We start from the raw sequence: 24,222 nt of genomic DNA on the forward strand, positions 1-24,222 counted from the left end.
GGTGGTGCAACAGTGAAGCACTCAGCTGCTAACTGAAAGGTTTATGGTTCAGACTCACCCAGTGGCTTCACAGGAGAAAGACCTGGCAGTCTGCTCCCATAAAGGTTATAGCCTAGAAAACCATATGGGGTAGTTCTGCTCTGTCACATGGGGTCACTATGAGTTGAAATCAACTTGATGACACCTAACAACAACTCCAGTGCACATTTTTTGCAGGTTATAAATTTGGATTAACAGTAAAACACAAACTCAGTTCTAATTCTTTTGCACTTTTTAATTTATATTTAGCTTCTCTGTTGATTCAATGGTAATTGCTGAATCTGATGTACAGAAAACAATTTACCCTGGAAGTTGTCTTCAACAGAATATTGATGGTACCGTAGAGGTATTATATCTTTAAAATGTTATATACACTGACCCATTTGTTTTTTGTACTATCATTTTTATGTCTGTGGTTTACTAATTATCCAATAAATATGTAGTTGCTGACAAGTAAGCATAAAAAGTATAAGGGTAATACCTTATATAAAAGACCCAAAAGAATATATAAGTAATTTAATGTATTTTCATAGCATGGGGAAAATATAAAGTTAGATTTGAAGGTTTTTTGAGGGTTTTTTTTTTTTTAATTAATTTTTTTTGTTGTTGAGAATATACACAGCAAAGCATACTCCAGTTCAACAATTTCTACATGTACCATTTAGTGACATTGATTACATTCTTAATGTTGTGCAGCCATTCTCACCTTCCTTTTCTGAATTGTTTCTCCCCATTAACATAAATTGACTTCCCCCTAAGGTTCTTATCTAATCTTTCGAATTACTCTTATCACTTTGATCCCATATAGATCTGAAAAGAGCATGCTGTTCAAGGCAGACATTTTTTACTGTTAAGCTAAATTGTTGTTTGCTTTTAAGAAGACTTCAGGGGATATTTTTGGTTTAAGGTTTAAAGATGATCTCAGGGGAATAGTTTTAGGGGTTTATCCAGCCTTCATGGATCCAGCATATCTGGACTCCATGAGAATTTGAAATTCTGTGCTGCATTTTCCCCCTTTTGATCAGGATTCTTCTATAGAATCTTTGATCAAAATGTTCAGTAATGGTAGTCAGGCACCATCCAGTTCTTCTGGTCTCATGGCAAAGGATGAATCGTTCATAGAGGCAGTTAGCCACACATTCAGTATTCTCCTTCTATTCCTGACTCTTCTTCTTCTGTTGCTTCATGAGAATTGAGACCAATTTTGTGTCTTAGATGGCCGCTTGCAAGCTTTTAAGACCCCTGGCTGTATGCAACAATCTAGGAGGTAGAACAGAAGCATTAAACATGTTAATTAGGCCAGTTAACTGGCATGTCTCATAAACAGTGACCCTAAACTTTCAAACCAAGGAATCAAATCCCATGAGATTTTTGGTTGTACATAATAAGCAGCCTTAATAGCTACCTTTTTTTTTTTTTTGTCATTGTTACAAATGTATCTATCACACAACTTTTGCCAATTCAACTTTTTGCAAGTGTACAACTTACTAACAGCAATTAGAGTAATTGCTGTGCAACCCTATCCTTATTCATTTCAGGAGGAGCTAGGGCTGGCACTCCCCAGAAGGATCTCCAAGAAATCTGTCTTATTGGCTTCAGAGCCCCAGTGGCCCTGTGGTGGTTGGGGGAGCAGTCTCCACTTAGGTGACCCACCTCCTGACTTCACTGTAAGAAACCTTCTGTCTGAGTTTGTATTAGTCCAGCAGCCAACAGCTACTGGTTTGGGGACAGGTAGTCACACTCCAAATGGACCCCCAGGGGGCTCTGCCTTATTGCTATCAGAGCCTGCCCCGCAGCATGTTGGCTGTGGGTGTAGCCTCCATTCAAGATGCCTGCTTCCTAGCACACAGCAGACTCAGTCGGCAGTCTTTAGCACCAACCAGAAGTGGGGGCAGACTAACCCTAATTGACCTCCAGGGAGGTTTGTCCTGTTGGTTTCAGAGAACAGAGCTATGGTGTGTGCTGGAAGGCAGGTAGAGTGCTGACTGTGAGAGCAGACTCCACTGCACTGGCCTTCCGTAACAACTCACAGCAGGCTTGCAGGTGACAGTGTCTGGGTGGGGGAGGGGTTGTCAAACTCCAAAGGGACCTCCAGGGAGGTCTGCCTTGTTGCTTTCAGAGCCCTGCCCTTAGTAAGTTGGCTGTGGGTAGAGCCTTCACTAAAGACACCTGCTTCCTAGCACACAGCAGCCACAGTCAGCAGTCCTCAGCACTGATCAAAAGGGGAAGCAGATAGGCCAGAAGTGACTCCCTGGTAGGTCAGTCCTGTTGATTTCAGAGACCAGAGCTATGGGGTGCACGGGGAGGCAGGCAGAATGTTGACTATGAGAGCCGACTCTACTGCATGGGCCTTCTGTAACAATTCACAGTAGGCTGCAACTAACAGTGTACAGGTAGAGGAGGTGCTGTTACACTTTAAACTGACCCCCGGGAAGGTCTGCCTTGTAGATTTTAGAGCAGAAGCTGGGGGCCCTGGCTGTTTGTACAGACAGTGGCTATGGTGGTTAGGGAAGCAGGCTTCTTTTTTTGGAGCCACTTCCCCAGTTCACAGCAGCCAGCAGCCTGCATGGCTAGGGGAAGGGCAGGGGCAGTGGGAGAAGTGATTTTCCTACCATATGTGACTCATTGATGATTTGTTGATTCTCACCTGTCTGAAGTTCCCAGCTGCTTTTCTCTGCTTCCGAATTCAGAGTCCCTCAAAGCTGAGTACTGTTGCCTTGTATTTGTGGGAGAGGGTCAGAACTATGGGAAGCTCTTGTGGCACAGTGCTTCAAGCGATCAGCTGCTAACTGTAAAAAGGTCGGTGATTTGACCCCCCCCCCCCAACTTCATGGGAAGAAGATGTGGCAATCTGCTTCCATAAGGATTTACAGCCTTGGAAGCCGTATAGGGCAGTTCTACTCCATGCCCTATAAGGTCGCTATGAGTTGGAATCAACTCAGTGGCAGTGGGTTTAGTTTTGTTTTTGGTTTGGTCAAAACTGTGGTCTGTTTACGCATTTACGCTTCTTCCCAGAATCCTTTTTTTTTTTTTTTTAAGTAAGTGCTAGTTTAAAATTTGTATTGTTTCGTGTAACATTTATAAGCTACATAACATCAGTTTCAGTGCCCTGGCGAACATAGCTTCTTTTTCCACCTTGAGAAGTTGGACCAGTCCATCTCTAGACTAGTGTTTAGGAATTCCATAATACGAGATGATTTTAGGCTGGGGCAATGAATAAGCATCTTCCAGCACAGGTCTTTTGACATATGAAAGCCCTTCATCTTTTGCAGTATATGTCATCTATCTAAACCACCCTCTGCCCCCACTCACCATTTATGTATTCCCAGTTTGTGGCCACTTTTTTCAAAGCCACAACTGCAAAACCCTGGTCTTCATTTAGTAGATTTTTAGCTCCTATGTCTTACAGAAAATAAAGATTATTGCCCTCTCTCTTTCTGGATTGTATTACCTTACTTTTAAGTAGGGAGAGATTGGCCACATTCTCGATTCTTCCACAGTCATTCCATATGGAGTATCTGTTTAGATAAAGTTCAGATAAGAGGTAAATGAAGAAACACATGCTGAGAACGTGTTCACATTCAAAAAAAGTTTATGGTTTTTTCTGTTTATAAAGTAATTTGCATTTGTAGGAAATTGGATACTGTTAATAAGTACCAGAAGAAAAGAAAATTAGCTTATAATTTCATAAAGGTAGCCACTGTTAACATTTTACTTAAAATTAAATGTGCACGCACACGCACACACACACACAGACTTGCATATGATTAATAAATAAGAAATATCCCTACTCCAAGGAGCCTTGGTGGCGCAGTGATTAAAGTGCTTGGCTGCTAACCTAAAGGTCAGCAGTTCAAATCCATCAGCTGTTCTGCGGGAGAAAGATGTGGCAGTCTGTTTCACATCTTTCAGCTTTGGAAACCATGTGGGGGTAGTTCTACTCTGTCCTTACAGGGTTGCTATGAGTTGAAATCGACTCAATTGCAATGGGTTTGGTGCCTGGATTCCTTCCTCACCCTAGAAGTATATGTTAGGAGTTGTAAATATATAAATTTATTTCTCTCTTTACATATTCAGTTGTTAAGTTCACAATAGTTAAGTACAGTTATTTAGTAGAGTTACGAGTTACTCACTAGAATTTGTTTTTAATTAAAGAAAAGTTAAATTTATTATGTTTTTCTGAGAGTATCCAGAAGTTTTCTAAGAAATAGTGATATTTTGAGGACATTTTCAGAATAGAGATTTAAAAGTCAGTTGTGCAAAGTTAGTGTAAATAAATATCATGTTTTCTTTTTAATTTAGTTTTCTGGTGAGTTTGGACTAAGACAGGAAACAAATATGACTAAGTTGATGGAAAAACAGTACCAAGAACGATTAGAAGAAGAAGTAGCTAAGGTAAGTTTTATCGTTTATCCTAAAGATTATCATAGTTTAGAGTCCCCATGAGCCTTCAAAAAGCATAGATTTTATTGATGGCAATGTACTTTATTTTTAATTGTAAATTTCATATATAGCTCCTCTTTAAATTGTCAGATACGGTATCAGCTACTGTTCCTGTAAATGGAATTTTCTCTATTTTTCTTTCAAGAGGCATTCCTCTTTTGATGTAAAATAGTAAGTAGAAACTTTTTCGAATGCCAAAATAAGGCTTTGTCCTTTATATATGTGTTACTTTGTGAGTAGGATTGAAGGAGTTTGATCTTTTTTAAAGGGGTGGAGGGAAAGGTAGGAAATGAGAGGGAAGGTGGTTGACCCTCCATAAATTACCTGTACCTTGCCCCACCCCTAGAAGTTACTGCAGTGTTAGATAATGACTGCAGGTACTAGGTGAGGATTACCATTGAACATTAGCTCCTAGCTAAGCAGAGGAGTTTATCATATGGGTTTTACTCATTTCTACATCTTAGCTGCTTTGCACAGAGTTATTCTTGTGTACTCTTAAATATCAACCATATCACCTAGTCTACCATTAGGGCACCATTTCTTTTCTTTTTATATTCCCCTTTGAAACGTATACACTTCAGTGGATTTGTTATATTGGAACAGTTGAACTATTCTAAAAGGGAAATATTTATTTAAAAGGGGGAGAATTGATGGGATATACAGGAAATACACAAAGAATTGGGGAAAAAACAAATTAGATGAGGACATCAAGACCAAAGGAAGTATGCAGGCCACAGGGATTTATTCACTTACTGTGGCTGAGCTGATTATTTAGTTCTGTAGCTTTCTGAAGATCAAAGTGAAAAGTGAGGTGCTATCATTTTTATATAGCTTTCATTGTCTGGTTCTTTAGAGGAATCCAAGTTTTCTCTTGGACCTAGCTCTTGCATAAAAATCTCAAATGGAACGTTATAGCAAGATATCATAGTATAGTGATTAAGAGCATGAGGTTTGATATAGGATATACTATGCTTTAAATTCTTGTTCTTTTGGTTTACTAGATTCATGACCTTAAAAAAGTTAGGAAACATTTAGGGAAAGTCTCAATTCCCTATATATTAAAAGAGGAGAATAATAGTAATTGTTTTGAGGTTTCAGTGAGCTAATACATAGAAAGCACCTGGCAGATCAGCTGATACATAGTAAGGGCTCATAAATTATATTTTTTAAGTAGTCTCATTACTGTGATAATTGTGATGACATAAGATGTTTTGTGAAGTGTCTCTCACCCAAGGTAATAGCAGAGCACTAAAGGATAGGTCAGTGAAAACTATTGCAAAAGCACCAAGGTACTGTGGTCCAAGACACAACATTTAATAGCTCAGCTTGGGTCTAGAAGAACATAGATTATTGACATTAGTCATCAGTACTGATGGAATTGTGCTGAACCCCTCAGATGTGATGATGTGAAAAAGATTGAGAACAAGTGCTCAATAGCCAGGCTGTATAAAAGAAGCCCAATAGAGGTAGTGGCTCCCAGTATAGATCAGATTAGATCGAGTGTGATTTGGGTACATACTACTGAAAACAGACATTTATTTACATTTCACTGTCAGGCAGTGTTTTGGGTGCTGGGATGTAGCACAGAACAAAAGAGATGAAAGCTTTGGTCCTGTAGAACTTACATTCTAGTTGGGGCAGGTAGGCAATATATAGCTGGTGATAAGTGTTATGAAGAAAAAAATAAAGCAAGGTAGCAGGACTAGGAAATTGCATGGGGAGTGAGATGCTGTGATTTTATATAGGTTGGTCAGGGAAGGCCTCATTTTTAAAACGACATTAGAGTGAGTCCTAAAGGAAGTGAGGGGGTGAATCATGAAGGTACTAGGTTGAGGACCTTCCAAGGAAGTGGGATGTAAGAGAAAGAAAAGAGTCAAGAATTACTCCAACAGAGGCCTCCAAGAAGTGATCAAGGAGACTTGGCTAGAGTTTGTGAAGGCTGCTTGCCCAGCCACCAGCTTTGCTGAGTTGGAGGCAGTTTGATTCAGTCCTCCCACCCCCATACTCATGGAACCCGTTCAGTGAAATATTGTGAAATGTTGGCACAGGTTTATTTGCTCAGCAAATATGACTGGATATAGGAGGAAGAAATAGAGGGTTTCCCTCCAGGGGGAAGAATTATTGCAGGTTGTTTGACCTCAGCAGCTGGAAGAATGGAGTTGATATTTACTGAGTTGCCTTTAGTAGGATAGAGAAGACAGCATAGGAGTAGTTTTTAGAGGAAAGTGGGAGACTAGCTTTTGATGCATTAAATGCAAAGCATTTATTAGATGTCCAGATATAAATGTTGAGGAAGTGGTTGGATATATAAATCTGGGGTTCAGGAAAGAGGATGAAACTAGAAATGTAAGTGCAGGAAGTAACATATAGGGCAGTGTTTTCCAAACAGTGAGTTTTTTAACCCATTTTTAGATCATGAAATCAATTTAGTGGGTTGAGCCCAGGGTTTTAATATTAATGGAATGGTTCAATTACATAAGTACACACATATACACATACAGGTACATATATTTTTCCTGGATTGTAATGGAAAATGTGTTTTGTTTTTGTTTGGTTTGGTTTTTTATCACGGGTTGCAGTGAAAAAAGTTTGAACAACAATGACCTAGGGAGTGACAGTAGATAGAGAAGAGGTCTGGAGACTGAGCCTGGACCACACCAACACTTAGACGTCAGAGAAGTAAGGAGGAACAAAGATGAAGAAGGACCAGCAAATTAGATAGGGAAAGAACCAAGAGTAGTGTTATAAAAGGCAAGTAATAAAAATATATCAAGAGGAGATCACATTAAACTATGTCAGCTGTTTCTGATAGGTCAGGAAAGATTCAAACAGCAGACTAATCATGGGTTAACAACGTGGTATCGTGGGTGAGTCACTAGAACACATTTGGTGGAGTGGTGGAGACAGACTGAGTTTGAGAGAAAATGGAGAAGGATGAAGAGACAGACTCTTGAAGAGTTTTACTTAAAAGGGAAGCAGAGAAATGCATTGGTAGCTAAAGGATGGTGTAGGGTGGTCAAGTGGTAGATTTTTGTTGTTGATGTTTTGTTTAGATAAGAGATATATTTACATGCTAATTGAAATGGTCTAGGAGAAAAGGAAACAACTTGCTGATTTAAGAAAGGAAGGGGGCTATTGCTGGTACTCTTGAGTAGATTAGAACAGATGAAATCCAGTGGGTGGAAGGGGGGATTAGATAGGAGGATGACAGTTTAGTCTAGAATAAAAGGAAGGAAGGCAGAGAATAGTTAATTCACGATTCAGGTATGTTTTTAGATGTGATCATTGGAGCCTGTGGAAGTTCTCTCCTGACTGTTTCTGTTTTCTCACTGAAGTAAAAAGGAAGGTCGCCGCCTGAGAATGAGAAGGAAAGAGAGGTATTGGAATTTTAAGGAGAGAGGAAAGGGCTGTTAAGGAAAAGGAATGAGAAATGGAGTGGACTGAGGAAATGTAGTAGAATTGCCTTCTGATATCACTAAGGACTTGGTGTATTATTTCCCCCCCCCCGCTTCCCCCCGGTTGGGTTCTGCTACCCAGACACAGCCACAGAGTAGGCAGAGTTAATTTTAAGCAGAAGTGGAGTTTTGTTAGAGGTGTATAGTGAAGGGAGAAGAGAGACTAACAAGAGAGTTGAGTGTGTTTTTTTAATTTCCACACCATGGAGTTCTTATAATTATTTTTGTGATTGATTTCTAATCTAAATGCATGTACAAAAAAAGTGATCTTTATGATATCAATTATTCAAAATTTCGAAAGCTGCTTTTGTGGCCTAGCATGTGGTCCAGTGTTGGGAGTTTTTTTTGTTATTGTTTGTAACCATCTTTATTGAGATATATTTACATACAATAAAATTCACCAATTATAAGTGCAAAATTGGGTGAATTTTAACAAATGTTTGCAGTTGTAAAACATTTCTATCACCCCAAAATTTCCTCATGCCCCCTTGGAGAGATAGTCCCGTCTCTTCATATATTGCTGGATTTGATTTGCTAATATTTTGTCAAGAGTTTTTATGTCTGTGTTCATGAGGAATATTATCCTTAGTTTTATTTTCTTTTAATGTCTTTCCTTTTGATATCAGGGTACTGGCCTCATAAAATACTGGATGTTTTCTCCTCTTCTATTTTCTAGAAGAATTCATGTAGAATTAGTATCATTTAATCCTTAAATATTTTGTCTCACATTTGTCAGTGAATCCGTTCAGGCCTGAGTTTTCTTTGTTGGAAGATTATTTAAAACTGTGAATTCAATTTCTTTAATAGATTTAGTTTTATTCCGTTTGTCTGTTTTCTAGTGAGCTTTGGTGGTTTGCGTCATTCAAGGAATCCGTCCATTTCATCTAAACTGTTGAATTTATGTATGTAGAGTAGTTTGTAATATTCCTCTTACCATGTAATGTCTGTTTCATATTTTCCCTGCTCACTTTTTTCTTAGTCTGGCTGGAGGTTTATTGATTTACTGATATTTTCAAGGATCTGGATTTTGGTTTCATTTTTTTTTAAATTGTCTTTCTGTTTTTATTTTCATTGATAATTACTCTTTATTATTTCTTTTTCTGCTTGCTTTGGATTTAATCTGCTTTTGTTTTTCTAGTTCCTAAAATAGAAGCCTAGATCCTTGATTTGAGGCCTTTTTTCTTTTCTAGCATATGCATTTAATACTATAAGTTTCCCTATTTAAGCTGAATTCTATAAATTTTCGTTCAGTTAAAAATATTTTATTCACCTTGTGACTTCCTGTTTGATTCATGGATTATTTAGTAGTGTGTTGATTTCCACATATTTCAGAATTTCCAGATATCTTTACGTTGTTGATTAATTAAAAAATTAAATTTTAAATTTCTGTGTGATCAGGTAACATACCTGGTATTATTTCTGTTATTTTAAATTTATTGCCCAAGATACGGTGTATATGGGGCAATGTTCCATGCATACTTGAAAAGAATGGTATTCTATTGTTCAAATTTCAAGTTTCCCTCTAGTGTTATTTCCCTTTATCCTGAAAAACATCCTCTAGCATATTTCTTTTAGAGCAGGTCTGCTGACAAGCAATTTGACATACAATGAATTGTGTATCTTCTAATTTTGAATTTGAAGACTTTGAATGTTATATTGTGTAGACTCTGGGTTTCATTATAATCCTCTGGCAAATGTCATTTTTTTCTTAAACAGGCGATCACCTGTTTAGGTTCAGACCACAAATTTGATTTCATTTTCCCATACAAATCGCCTCTCTAAATTTTGACTCTCTCCTGCCCACTTTTGTTTACTTTTCAGAGTTCTCAAGTAGTTGCTTTTTGTATTTTGTTCAGTTTTTAGTTGTATTTAGTGAGAGAAAGAGACTGTAGTGGGCTTACTTTATGCTGCCAGGAATCGTAAGTCTCTGTTTCATGTTATCCCACAACTTAAGATGCAGTTATTGCTGCTTTACACTATCAGTTATCTAGATTTATCCACATATTTACCAAAAAAAATTTTTTTATGCTCTAATCCTTTTTGCATCTCACACTTTTCTTCTAGGATCATTTTTTTCCTGCTTTTTAAAGGACATTCTTTAGAACTTCTTTTACTGATAATCTGTTGAAAGTAAGCTCTGTTTTTATTTGTCTTTGTTTAATAAAATGTTGCTTTTGTTCATGAAAGACAGTTTTGTTGAAAATCTGGGTTGACAATTACTTTTATGTCAGAACTTTGAAGATAACATTCCACTGTTTTCTGCCTTCTCGTTTCTACTGTGAAGATGTATTTGTCAGTTTAATTGTTCCCTAATAGGCAATACATCTTTTTTCCCTGGAAGCATTTAAGATCTTCTTTTGTTTTTGATGCTCTCTTTATTACTCCTTCTTATGATTCATTGGTCTTCTTGAATCTTAGGATTTCCTCAATTCTGTAAAATTTTCAGCCTTCATCTCATGAAATAGCTCCTTTCCACTGTTCTCTATTATATCTTCCTGGAACTCTGATTAATATTGGTTGAACATTATCATTGTATCCTTCGTATCTTTTTACTTTCATATTTTTAATCTTTTTGCCTTTTCATGTCACATTCTTAGTATGGAAAGACAAAGAGATAAACAGGCCAGGTTAAAGACAGTGATTTAAACAAAAGCCCCATCTTAAGGTCTAGACCACTAGTTAAACAAGGCTGAAGGAATATTTGGTTAAGCTGATCATCTAGTTCACCAATTCTTTCATCTCTGTCTTTTGCCTCTTTGCTTTAATAGGCATATATTCCAGATGACAGTGTCTAGAACATTATTATCAAATTCTGGTTCAGTCTGGGCTAGCATAGGCATCTAAGAGATCCAGTTTGGTAGGTGAGGTAAATAGTAGGATTCTCTGGGCAGAAGAAATACATAGTGTTTAAGGTATTTGAACTCTGTACAATTTGATTCAGATTTCTGCTCTACTGTTTTTTAGATACGTGATATGGTTCCTAATCTTGCTGTACTTCAGTTTTCCCTGCACTGACTGTTAGTATTATAATTATTCCTCCTATTTCAGTTGTACCCTTGTACTCCTAGGAAGATTTGTTGTGATAATGGAGGTAATAGTACAATGTCACATTTTAGAAGGTGAGCTTATGGTAAGACTGCAGGATTCCAAACCCCAGCTTCTACCACTTATTTACTTTGTGTTTTGGGGTCAAATTACTTAATTTCTTTCCTCCTCAGTTTCCTCATCTGTTAAATGTGGGGTAAAATAGTACCTGCCTGGTAGGGTGTAGTGAGGATTAAATGAAATAATACAAGGGCTTAATAAATTATTACTGCTGCATTTATTGTTGTTTTTGTTATCATCAGTATTATTTTTATTGAAGCAGGACTCCATTCAGCAGCTGGAGGACATAGCATCTGGGAGGAAGGAGGTTAGCAAGAACCAGGTGGGAATCAGGACCCCAGATAGGCCGATCAGGTTCAAGACAGGAAATTAAAGCGAAAGGTCAGTTATACAGCCTGGATCAACGGGGAAAACAGTTAGAGAAAGCTGAAGGTCAGTAGGCGCAGAGGTTTCTAACCCCAGGCATGCCTTATCCTGGGCTTATGGCAGCCAGACTTTCCCCACTGCAAAGTATCTGTGCAGATGGGACTTGAAATAAAGTTGTTGGTTCTCAAAGGCTTTGGGGCTTGTGAGACCCAAGGCTGCTGGTTAGAGTTTCTAAGTACCTGTGCTGCATGGAGAAGCCCAGATGGCACAGTGGTTAAGCACTCAGCTGCTAATTGAAAGGTCAGCGGTTTGAACCCACCAGCTGCTCTGCAGAGAAAGAGGTGGCAGTCTGTTTCCGTAAAGATTTACAACCTTGGAAACCCTGTGGGGCAGTTGTACTCTATCTTATAAGGTCACTGTGTGTCGAAATCAATTTAGTGGCAATGGGTAGTAGTAGTAGTGCTGCATGGGACTAAAATAAGCAGGGAATCAGGGTTATAGTCGTAGCAGAAAGTCAAATTGGATTAGATTGAAATGTATAATAATACAACTCCTAAATAACAGTGTTTCACTTCATGAAATATATCATAAGGAAATACGAAAGCATATGCATGATGACGTAGTTACAAAAATTTAATCACAATGGTGTTTAAAATAGTATAAGAATGAAATCAGTCTAAATGTCCAACAATAGAGGATTGATTAAATTTATAAGATATCTATATAATATGAATCTCTGAACTCAGTTAAAATTACATGGAAATGTATTCCTTGATGGGAAAACGTATTTATATAGGGTTGCTATGAGTTGGAATTGACTCAACAGCAACGAGTTTTGTATAGTTAAGCTATAAAAGCAGATTAAAATATTAGAGTATGATCACATTTTGTAGGAAAAAAAACTCATGTCTGTGTCTATTCATATTTGTATCTATAAAGAAGAGGAAGATTTGGAAAAGTATTTACTAAAGTGTTAGTAGTGATTTTTCTTGGATAAGAGCAATAGATTGGCTTATATTTTCTTCTTTCTAATTTCTGTACTGAACATTTATTGCTTTTGTAGTAAGAAAAAATTTTGTATTTTGATTTTCAAGGATAGGCGATAAATATTTTGACATTAGATTATAAATAGAGAATCTCTATCACTATATCACTTTATCATAGAATTTCTTTTTGTTTAAAACTATGAGGCCGTGCTTTTTTTCTAATTCATGTGATTTTGAGTGGTAACTTACTTCTTTAATTCTTGGTGCTGTTTATAAACCTAATCCTTTTTTGTTGTTCTATTTTTTTAGGTCATTGTGTCAATGAGTATAGCATTTGCTCAACAAACTGAATTGTCTAGGATATCTGGGGAAAAAGGAGATACCACACCATCAAAACAACCACATGTTCTCTGTCAGCAAGAAGAACATTTTTTAAATGAAGTGAAATTATCACAGGATGAAGTTTCTTTTCAGACTTTTGAAACAAAAGACATGAAGTTTAAAGAAGAATTTAAACCACTTAGTAAAGAGTTAGGAGAAGATGGAAAGCAAGTTCTATTATCAAATAATGATAATCTTGATGAAATCCTAGAATCAAAGGATCATGAACTGACTATTTCAGAAGAAATGTTCTCCAGAGATAAAACATTTGTATTTGGAGAATCTGTAAGTATGCTTTCCTTGAAATACAGCACTTACAACTAGTTGTGATTTCCTTCACTATAAAAATATTAGCATTAATACTGCTTAGTGGAGGAGGAAGAAAGTATCAAATGAAATCTTGACCTATGATTCACATTATTAGTGTTTTCTTAGTTGTAAGGTATATGAATATGTGACTTAATTTTAGTATTAGAATTTTAAATCTGGTTCATAATATTTTCATTTGTCTTCTATGCATCTTGCATGGTAAAATCTCATTTTAAGTTACATCTACACTGATTTTGTTTCAGCCAATTCAGGATTAATTATACTACAATTTGACAAGATCTATGAATAAAAGATTTGCTAAATTAAATATGGCAGTAATATTGCAAGGAAATAGTTACTATTTAAGAAGACAGTTTAAAGCATTTTACTATCTGTATACCAATTCACTTATTCTTTACGTATTCATTAATGGAGGATCTGTTCTGTGTCTATACTTCAACTTTATTGCTACCTTTAACGGAAGTTATAAATCTTACTTTTAAAATTACCTGAATTCAAATTTTTTTTATGTTTGATAGGTTATGTCTTATTCAGAGGCATATTCAAATAAAATTGTCAACATTTTTTTATGAAATTCAAAACTGGTGAAGTGTTCATGAAAACCTTTAATTTATCAGCAATTGTTTAAGGCAAAAAGACTCATTTAAATAATCTCTTCATGAATGGAATTACTCCTCGAAACCCATTAAGGAGTTGATTTCTTATGAGTATGAGAAATTAGAATATAAAACTTTTATTTCCAAATAAAATTTATTGAGAATAGTTTTTTATCAAGCAGTTCTCTATAGTACTGTGATAATAACTCCATAATATAAATTATCTGGTAAAATTTTTCATATTTTATAAATTTAATTTTAAATATAAATATTTCATTCGTATTGTTTTTCCATTATAAAATGTCAAGAGGAATAATGGAGTTATAGCTTCATTAAGAGTAGAAGGAATTTTTAATCTTTCTTTATTTTCCCACCTTAGAATTAAATTACATCTGAATTAACACTGATGCATAGCAATTTTGGTTTTGGAGAATAACATGTATAATAATGATAAACTAACTTCATGTTGATTTGGAACTATAATTAAGAAAATACCTCTTAAAGTTACCTGAGTTTTAGTTTAATAATGGAAATTTAAAAATCGGGTACTTTGTGGGGTTAGTAGTAGAATTGCTTTCATATTTATTTAAAAATATCAATGCTGACAGATTTTCACAAAATATGATTGAATTTTTATTTTTTTTACTATTGTAGATCCATGATGAGGTTTTGGTGTCCAGCATGGATGCTTCTAGGCAGCTAATGTTAAATGAAGAACAGTTGGAAGATATGAGGCAGGAACTTGTAAGGCAATACCAAGAACATCAACAGGCAACAGAGCTATTAAGGCAGGCACACATGCGCCAGATGGAGAGACAGCGAGAAGACCAGGAACAACTACAAGAAGAGATTAAGAGACTTAATAGGCAATTAGCCCAGGTATGGGACTAATAGTCCCTTTTTCCCCAATTAAAATAGAAGTATTTTTTATTTAGCCTTAAAAAAAGTCAAAATTATTTGCCAAGATCTGAGTAAACTACAAATATTTAACATCAGGAACAGACACCAGCAGCACAATAGCCTTAGGTCTTGTTAGGGACACCTAACTCAACCTTGGAGTGCATTGTCTTCCTACCAGTTTACTTAACTGCTTTTCAGGCACTGGAAAAGGGGCTACAAGGTTGTTTTTTGTTTGTTTTTAAATCATTCCATTAACCATGCATAGCAAAAACTCTTTGACAATCTTGGAACACTTTGTACTGAGGTGCTCTAGTGTGCAGTTGATACCATTCAGTTTTTCCATATTCATTTATAGTTTTGTGAGTCTGCCAGTAAACCAAGGTTTACTTTTCTCTGTCTTTCATCTGTGTTTTTAATCATGAACGGAAATTTTCTGAAGCAGTATGTTTCTGGAACTTTCTCCAGGGAAACATCTCTTCTTAATTTAAAAAATGCAAATTTATATAACATTCTTATTCCTTTTCTTGACTAAATTTAAATCCTTGGCATTTGGGAGCTGGATTCTTGACAATTATCATATATATTATGCTCACAAAATCATTGCAGAAAAGCAAGAAGTAATTATGTGAAATTTCTTTAAAAACAAATGTATTGAACATGATTTTGAAAACTAAAGTAAAAGGAAAAATATAGAGAACTCTTAAAATATATTCTTTCAAATATATATTAATAGGAAAATTGAGACTTGAACATAAAATACATCATTTGGAAAATTTTTTAGTTTTGCTTTTCCACATTGCATTTTGTGAATTCAAACTTCTGAAATTTCAATGCAGAATTGGCATATAAAAATAATATTAAATGAGCTATACAAATTTCTAAGTACTTAGTCTTAATTTTTTTTTTTAAGTTTCAAATTTTGCATTGAATTTTATATATGCTTTTAACCCTTATGATGGGATATGAATCAGAGATAGAATCGGGGCCTGTTAGTCCCAAGGGGTTAAAAGAAATCTAATATTTCTGCTTTTTTCCTCTGTCGCAAACAATATTCTCTCATGACCTTTTTTCTTATTTAGAGATCCTCAATAGATAATGAAAACCTGGTTTCAGAGAGAGAGAGGGTGCTTTTAGAGGAGCTGGAAGCGCTAAAGCAGCTGTCTTTAGCTGGAAGAGAGAAGCTGTGTTGTGAGCTGCGCAGCAGCAGTACGCAAACACAGGTAGTATGGACTTTGGCCCACCTAGGAGCAATGGATCAGCAATGCAGTAGGATTTGTTTGTCTTTGTCGTTGGTGTGAGATGTATTTTTTATAGGCATTGAGCTTAACATATTTGTGATTGCTTACATGTAAGGTAGGTGGAGTTGAAGTGCCTTACGTTCTATTTAAGGTAATTCGAACATGACCTTGCTATATAGCAGCAGCTGTTGTTCCACTAAGGAGCAACCTAACAAACTTCATTGTAGCACTATGGCATGCATTACCTTGAATCCTTTAACATTTTTTTTCATCTGTGCACTAGAATGTTTTATCTTTTTTTTGATAACGATAATCTCTTAATAAAATATAGTTAAATATTATTTCGGACAGTATCTGTCTCGTGCACAGAGGTTTCTGTTTTGCCTCAATAACAATATGGAACAATGACATGCTATTTCCAAGATGACAGGTTTTCCTTCTGTCTTGTCCTCACTACCTTTACACAAACTTGTACAGAGTGAAAATGAAAACGAAGGGGAAGTTGAGGAACAGCCGTTTAAAGAAAAGGAATTGGACAGAAAACTGGAAGATGCACCTCCTGATATTCTGTCCAGTGAAAGGTATACAGAACGTGTACTTTTTCAATACAAAGTGAATTAAAATGATTGTTTTGATGTATTAAACTTTTGTGTCTTTATTTTTATCTCATACACTTACACTTTGTCTTAAAAATCTTTGCTTATTTGTGTGTGAAAGATATCCATATATGTATCATATGTAAAGGGTGATCAGTTTTTAGTCATTAAAATAGACTAACAGAAATTTTGATAAATCTTTTGTATATAGAATAATTTTTGATTGGATATATTGATCATGTACTTAAATCAGTAAATAGTAAGGCATTTCTTGGATGTTGAACCTTTCTTCATTTTATTGTTCTGATATGCTATTTTTTATACTAAAAAATCCACTTGTACTTACAAGTTTATTTCATCCCTATATGGACATGCATTCAGTATAAGCTACCCCCTAGTTTGTTTATGCTGAGGAAAAAATTACTATAAATGTGAATTTTCCACATTCAGCTTTTTTCATGCATTTACTGCATAGCAGATGAGAACTTTTAATCTAGTTTTTTAGAGGATAATGTTCATCATCTGATGGTAACAAAACTTTTCCTTAGTTTAATTTTATAAAGGTTAATATAAAAATATAAAATATTAAATAAGAGTAGTTATACCATATTAATATTAAAAACTTGAAGCACAGTATTTTAAAATTTGTTTTGTTCAAATGAAAATAATTTAGTGTTAAACTAAAACTAATTTTCTACTAACTTAATTTCCTCGTTTTCCAATTTCTGTGACTGTCAACCCTCTTGTGTCCTCCTAACCTCCTTCCTCAGCTTGCATGGAGGGATTTGGCCCCTAAGATTTTGGCTTCCCCATTGGATCATCAGTATGGAACACAGTCAGTATGGAATTCAAACAAGAAAGACAGTGTATGAAAATTAGAGTTACCATAGCAACATGAAATAAACATTGTTTATTTTATATTGTTTATATTATTTATCTCCAATTGGTATGTTTTAAAAAATTATGCAGTGTTTAATTTTTAGGAATTTTTCTAGTGAGTGCTGATAAAATAAGTATTCATATATATTTATATATGTGTGTATATATATGTATATTTTTAAACTATCATTTCTTATAAGTAAAAATATTTTCAAATTGCCTAGTCCTGGGGTTTGGGGCTAGAACAAACTTCATGAAAAGTAAAGGAAATAAAACCCTTGACTTAACTTCCTAGTAACTAAATTATTTAGAGTTTTATTTTTAATTCCTTATGTAAGCAGAGAATTTAATCTAGGTGCAAAAATAGAACTGTCTCTTTCACTTGACAAATACTGGAGGAAAACCTCTCCACTTACTACCTTGTCTTAAAATAGGTATGTCACGTGCCATTGAAAACTGATATCCTTTAACCTGATTGTTAGTAATCTCTGACAGTCTGAAGTTGAGAGAGAAAACACTTAGGCAGACGAGTATTACCATGAAAGTCTTATTTTGTCTACATGTATTATAAAGTTTGCCACTGTAGTGTCTTTGTTGAATTAAGCTGTTGGGAAGAGAGAGTTGTGTAGTTATTTAGAAGATTAATTCACATTAACTGATTAATCTTCTGAATCATCATTTGTAGAAGTATATTTCTTGACATGGAAAATTTTCATGTTAAGCAAAAAAAGCTTACAAGACACTTTGTCTAGGATAATCCCGTTTTTGTTTCAAATGTATATGTTTATGAAAGAGACTGGTTCAGGGGGAGTGTAGGATAGGATTAAAATGTTAACAGTGATTACCTCTGGGTAATGAATAGCCATGAACAGTATTACTAGCTCAGTAACTTACATCTGCTTGTATACCACTACACTTATTAAATTTAAATTTTGCATCTCGACATTTTCTTCTAATCTAGAAACTGTACTGGCTTAAAAGTTTATTTATTTGACATCTTTCCAGTCAATAAAATGCTACATTTTTTTAAATGTTATAGTTCCCTGACTGACCAAATTTTTTCAGAAGAAAACAAATCATTTCATAATGTAATTATTGAAAAAAAAGAAAACAAAAAACACTTCATTGTAGGTGCTCTTGCAAATTATTTTAGTAGAGGATCATGTATTTTTATTTTTCAAATAAGATATATTGTACATTTTTTGTGGGACATAAGCAAAGTGTTTGCTTTAAAAAGATTAAAACATTCTAACAAATGTGTCTATCTATACAGGTATGCACTACAGAAAGCTAATAACAGACTTCTGAAGACCCTCTTAGAAGTGGTAAAGACAACAGCAGCTGTTGAAGAAACTATTGGTCGCCATGTCCTTGGGATTCTGGATAGATCTAGTAAGGGCCAGTCATCTGCCAGCCTCATTTGGAGGTCAGAGGCAGAAGCACCTATAAAGTCATGCATCCATGAGGAACACAGAGGAGGTACTAGTTTTATATGCTGATGAAACTGTCATGATTATATTCAACAAGTCTTGCTGAATTCAAGGGACTTTGCAATGTGTTGAAAATACAGAGGAGAGAGTATTGAAGTGTTCTACCACAAAAAGCCTTCCAAATACATCAAAGGCACTCCTCTCAAAACATCATTATTGTTATAGCATTGGCAGGTGAATGTCTTAGAGTTGTCATCATAGATACCCATGGTTGCTAATATGTCTATATAAACCAGAAGGCTGTTTTATTTCTCTACCAATAGAAGTAAAATTCCACATCCCCACTCAGACTATTGTCAATATCCATAAGGTATTAGCAGCATCCTGAAACCACCCTATAAATTAAGGAAAGTTTAGAAATAGAGAGTTTTTAAGAATGAAACACCAGTTTCGCATACCTGTTGATATGGTTAAAAGAAAGTATAAGAAACCCAAGATTTGATCTTACCTTTGGACTTTCCTGTGCTAAGTCCCTTCCTTCCTTCAGCAAAGTTGTTTGAAATATGACAGAATGTGTGTAGATCTAGAGATAGGTCCTAACATGATGTAGCCATCTTACTTATTCCAGCCTTGTGGGCTAAACCCTTATTTTAGTGTCACGTTGCGGACCTCCAGTCACTTGTTTTTTCACGACTTTTGCTTGCTGGAGAAGGAATCAGGAAATCAAAAGGGGGAAAAGTTTTCGTTAGATGGAGAAAGATGGGATCTGGACTCTTGAGTGAGAAGATCAAACAGTTCACAGCCATTCCGCAACCAAGCACTTCTCCCAGTTAGGAGACTTTCTAAAATGCCAAGAATTTATGCACTTTTTGAGAGCATTCTATTTAAGCTCCATGTGGATGAATGGGGAGAAATTATCCCACTTATGGAAGATTTACTTATTTACAAGTTGGTGAGTAGCATGTTTCTAAGTGCATGGAAAAGCTTGATTGGAATTTTAAGTAAAATTAAAAACACCTCAGTTGAGTTCAAAGACAATTTTAAAAACTAGCTTTTAGTAAAATAAGAACTGAAATAATGCCATATTTTAAAATCTCCTTTAGAATTTTACTCTTTTGAAACTTGGTAGAATTATTTTTTTCAAGTCAGCTTCATTCTTAGTTAAGCTCTTAATCAAGGGCTATTTTATTTTTGCATATAATCTGGACTGTTGAGAAGAATAAGGTAATATTTTCTTGTTCTCAGTGGAAAAGATGTTTATCAAATTACACTTTTTAAAAAACAATTATTTCATAGACTTGTTTCACTTAACTACCTAGGGAGGGATTTTGCTGTTCTTCTAGTAGTACTTAGACTAGATTGACTCCCACGTTCAGAAGACACTCTGAAAAATGTTCTGTAGATCATAAAAAACACTTTTGTTGTTGTTAGCACAAAAAAATGCTAAAATTTCTCTTAGACGTTTCTCAACGTGATTGCTGAAGTGTTTGGCACCTCAAAACAGAAAACTCAATTCTGTAACTGTTCCCATAGTTATAGAAGGAAAGTAACTCAAGTACAGAGGGTTGTGTTTATGTTCATTTTCTATGAGATACCTTAAAAGGACATCTCATCCATTAGCCTACATTCTTTCATAAACCCAAACCAAACCTATTGCTATTGAGTCAATTCTGACCATAGCAACCCTAGAGGACAGAGTAGAACCACCCCATAGGGGTTCCAAGGCTATAAATCTTTACGGAAGCAGATTGCCACGTCTTTCTGCCATGAACTGCCGACCTTTTTTTAGCAACCGAGCACTTTAACTGCTGTGCCACCAGGGCGCCTTCATTCTTACATGCTGTTGTTGTTAGGTGCTGTCGAGTTGGTTCTGACTCATAGTGATGCTGTGCACAAGACGATGAAACACTGACCAGTCCTGTGCCATCCTCACAATCGTTGTTTGAGCACATTGTTGCAGCCACGGTGTCAGTCCATCTCATTGAGGGTCTTCCTCTTTTGCTGACCCTCTGCTTTACCAAGCATGATGTCCTTCTCCAGGGACTGGTCCTTCCTAATAACCTGTCCAAAGTATGTGAGACAAAGTCTTGCCATCCTCGCTTCTAAGGAGAGTTCTGGCTGTACTTCTTCCAAGACAGATTTGTTTGTTCTTTACCAGCAGTCCATGGTATATTCAATATACTTCATCAACACCAGAATTCAAAGACATCAATTCTTTGGTCTTCCTTATTCATTGTCCAGCTTTCACATGCATCTGAGGTGATTGAAAATACCATGGCTTGGGTCAGGCATACCTCAGTCATCAAAGTGACATCTTTGCTTCTTAACACTTCAAAGAGGTCTTTTGCAGCAGATTTTCCCAGTGCAGTAAATGCAGTACATCATTTGATTTTGTAATTGCTGCTTTTGTAGGCATTGATTGTGATCCAAGTAAAATGAAATCCTTGACAATTTCGATATTTTCTCCGTTTTTAATGGTGTTGCTTATTGGTCCAGTTGTAAGGATTTTTGTCTACTTCATGTTGAGGTGTAATCTACACCGAAGGCTGTGATCTTTTATCTTCATCAGTAAATGCCTCCAGTCTTCTTCGCTTTCAGCAAGTAAGGTTGTGTTGTCTGCATTTTGCAAGTTGTTAATGGATCTTCCTCTAGTCTTAATGCTGTGTTCTTCATATAGTCCATCTTTTCGGATTATTTGCTCAGCATGCAGATTGAATAAGTATGGTGAAATGATACCCCTGACACACACCTTTCCTGATTTTAAACCACGCAGCATCCCCTTGTTCTGTTCGAACCACTGCCTCTTGGTCTGTGTATAGGTTCCTCATGAGCACAATTAAGTGTTACGGAATTTTTCAGTGTTATCCATAATTTTTTATGATCCACACAGTTGAATGCCTTTCCAAGTCACTAAAACACAGGTAGATGTCTTTCTGGTATTCTCTGCTTTCAGCCATGATCCATCTGACATCAGCAATGATATCCCTGATTCCATATCCTCTTCTGAATCTAGCTTAAATTTCTGCCAGTTCCCTGCTGCTGTACTGCTGCAAGCGTTTTTGAATTATCTTCAGCAAAATTTTACTTGTGTGTGTTATTAATATTATTCGATAATTTCTGCATTCTGTTGGATCGTATTCTTGCATAGCTACATCTAAATCTTCTAACATAGATGAAAGATTTTTATGTCCTACTTTAAGATATCCACTAATAGTGTTTCAACTGTAAGTAACGTTCTCAGTTCAATTCTACAAACATTTATTGAGCAATTTCTCTATGCTTTCTGCTTTATAGCAATTCATAGTCTAGCGAGGGAGACACTGAGAGTCTGATTCAAGGCAAGGTAAAGTCACAGCACTTAATATTTTACTTAAAATCACTTTATGTATTTGAATCAACTAAGCCTTTTAAATATTTAACTATGACTGATTCGGAGAGAATAACATCAAGATACAAGAAGAAGAATTAAGTCCACAGTTAAGAAATATACTATATAGAACATTATAGCAGAAATAAGAGTTTTGCTAGTATTAGCATCATTGGTTATGATGTGCACATTCTATTTAATTACTTCATGTTTTTGTGTTCAGCACTAATGTGCTAGTCTTACTAATAAAATTAAGATGATACATAATATCATTAAGTGACACTTATCAGTTCCATTTTGCATCTTGAAGGATATATTGAATTAATAGACTTTATAATATAAAACCTTCAGTTTTCTCATAAACCTTGAAGAACGTATTAGCTTTAAAATATTGACACTGTTCCATATGTAAGAATTTTTTCTGGTCATCCTTCATATTTTAATGGAATCATTATTGTAAAAACTAAAATGTACCTTGAAAATATTTCCCTGATGTCTTATTTAGTATAACATAAAAAATTCAATCTTAATCTGATTATGAAGCAATTTTTGCTTTTCAGTTTTTAATATATAGCTTTGTGTTGTAAGTAATGCTTATGGTTGATTTTCAGCCTTCAAGTCTGAACTTGTTTCAATTTTAAACATGTATGGACTTGTTGCCTCTCTTAAAAAAAAAAAAGATTTCCTAATGTTTGCTTCCTCGTAACAGTAACCTGGTTTATAGAATTGAAGGGACATTTTGAGCCCTGTGAAATCACTTGAACTTGAGTAAATATTAGACTCAGTTCATAAAATGAGTTCCTCAGGATTTGTTGAAAGAAAATTTTCTTCTAGGCCTGCAGTGTGATGGTTCATTGTTAGAATGTCCACCTCTCTAGTAGAAGACCAGGGACTGAATCTCATTTACTCTAGCTTCCTTTTGGAGCAGTGTGAGTCAGTGGTTTTCAGTTGGAGTCCTAGGAATTGTCAGAGGACCATTGGAGCAGCGGAAGACTCATATCACTTACCATGATTTAACCTGAGGACCGTATTGTTGTCCATCCTGGAATGAACATAGTATAATCCTTGAAGTAAATGGTTATAAAATTTAAGATCATTCACAGCTTGTATCCAGCCTGCTTTCCAGCTCCTTTTATCTCTCTCCCCTACCTCATCCCTGCTTCTCCATATACTTTTTGCTCTGTAAAGCCTTGGGTTCCCATCACTTCAGACTATTCTCTGTATACATGAGAAAGAAAATGTCACTAGAATGTGCTTAGTTCCTCAGATAAAGATGCTATATAATACAGGCATTTTTTAAGCCCCAACTAAAAGCTATTAACATTTTTCGCTTCCATAGCTTTTTCGAACGTATTTATTTTCTAGACCACATTAATTTGATTTAGTAACTTTGCGGTATACTTTGGACTGTACTTTGTGTGCCTGAATCATTTTGAATTCTAGGATCATTTTGAATTCATAAACATTTAGAAAGTACTAACCCCTATTATCAGAGCATTTAATTTTGAACACTTGGAATAGTATAAATAAATATCAGTCTGGTCTGTTTTTTAACTTTGAGAATAAAAATAACAAAGTGAAAGTTTTCTCAGCTGTTACACTAAGAATCAGATAGACCTATGTAATAGCAAACATATAAATCATTTCCTAGAATGCAGTTTCAAACTCTTCAGCCAGTGACTTGTACAGAGGAGGTGTTTAGTGAGTATTGAATTGTGCTAAATTCAGACCTTGTATCTGAAACTGCATCTGATCTCATTATTGCATGAGATTGAGATAATTCTATGTGGCACTGGCTACTTTAGCAAGACGAATTTTAATATATAGCTCTTATTCTCCTGGGTGACTGTGACAAACTGAATGTTTATTCTAAGCACTTTGAAAATTAGAGTTTCCTCTGCTTTTAATTTGTTAACTTTGGACAGTTGCTGACAACTAATATGTATTACATATAATAATGTAATTCAGGTCATTTCATTGAATGTAGCATGCTACCATAGTTGAGTATTGTATTTCATGACAGTGATGAATAACATGCTTTTGTTTTAGTTTAGAGAAAACATTTCCAAAGCTTATCTTCTGCCCGTGTAAGCTCAATTTTCTTTACATAA

General features: G+C 35.4%; 1 protein-coding gene across 5 annotated transcripts in view; it reads left to right on the plus strand.

Moving 5' to 3' along the window:
* Positions 1 to 24,222, plus strand: part of AKAP9 (A-kinase anchoring protein 9) — a 136,916-nt gene that overhangs the window by 47,320 nt on the left and 65,374 nt on the right. For 4 of the 5 annotated variants that reach the window (XM_023724639.1, XM_023724641.1, XM_023724642.1 and 1 more), the window contains 7 exons: positions 289 to 385; positions 4,342 to 4,434; positions 12,704 to 13,060; positions 14,356 to 14,580; positions 15,681 to 15,821; positions 16,317 to 16,420; positions 18,588 to 18,793. In XM_023724639.1, coding sequence (XP_023580407.1) covers positions 289 to 385; positions 4,342 to 4,434; positions 12,704 to 13,060; positions 14,356 to 14,580; positions 15,681 to 15,821; positions 16,317 to 16,420; positions 18,588 to 18,793 — 1,223 coding nt within the window. The remainder of the gene's footprint in view (positions 1 to 288; positions 386 to 4,341; positions 4,435 to 12,703; positions 13,061 to 14,355; positions 14,581 to 15,680; positions 15,822 to 16,316; positions 16,421 to 18,587; positions 18,794 to 24,222) is intronic. The other variant, XM_023724643.1, reaches the window with a different exon arrangement.

This window comes from Trichechus manatus, unplaced genomic scaffold, assembly GCF_000243295.1.
Source record: "Trichechus manatus latirostris isolate Lorelei unplaced genomic scaffold, TriManLat1.0 scaffold00253, whole genome shotgun sequence".
NCBI classification, from domain to species: Eukaryota; Metazoa; Chordata; class Mammalia; order Sirenia; family Trichechidae; genus Trichechus; species Trichechus manatus.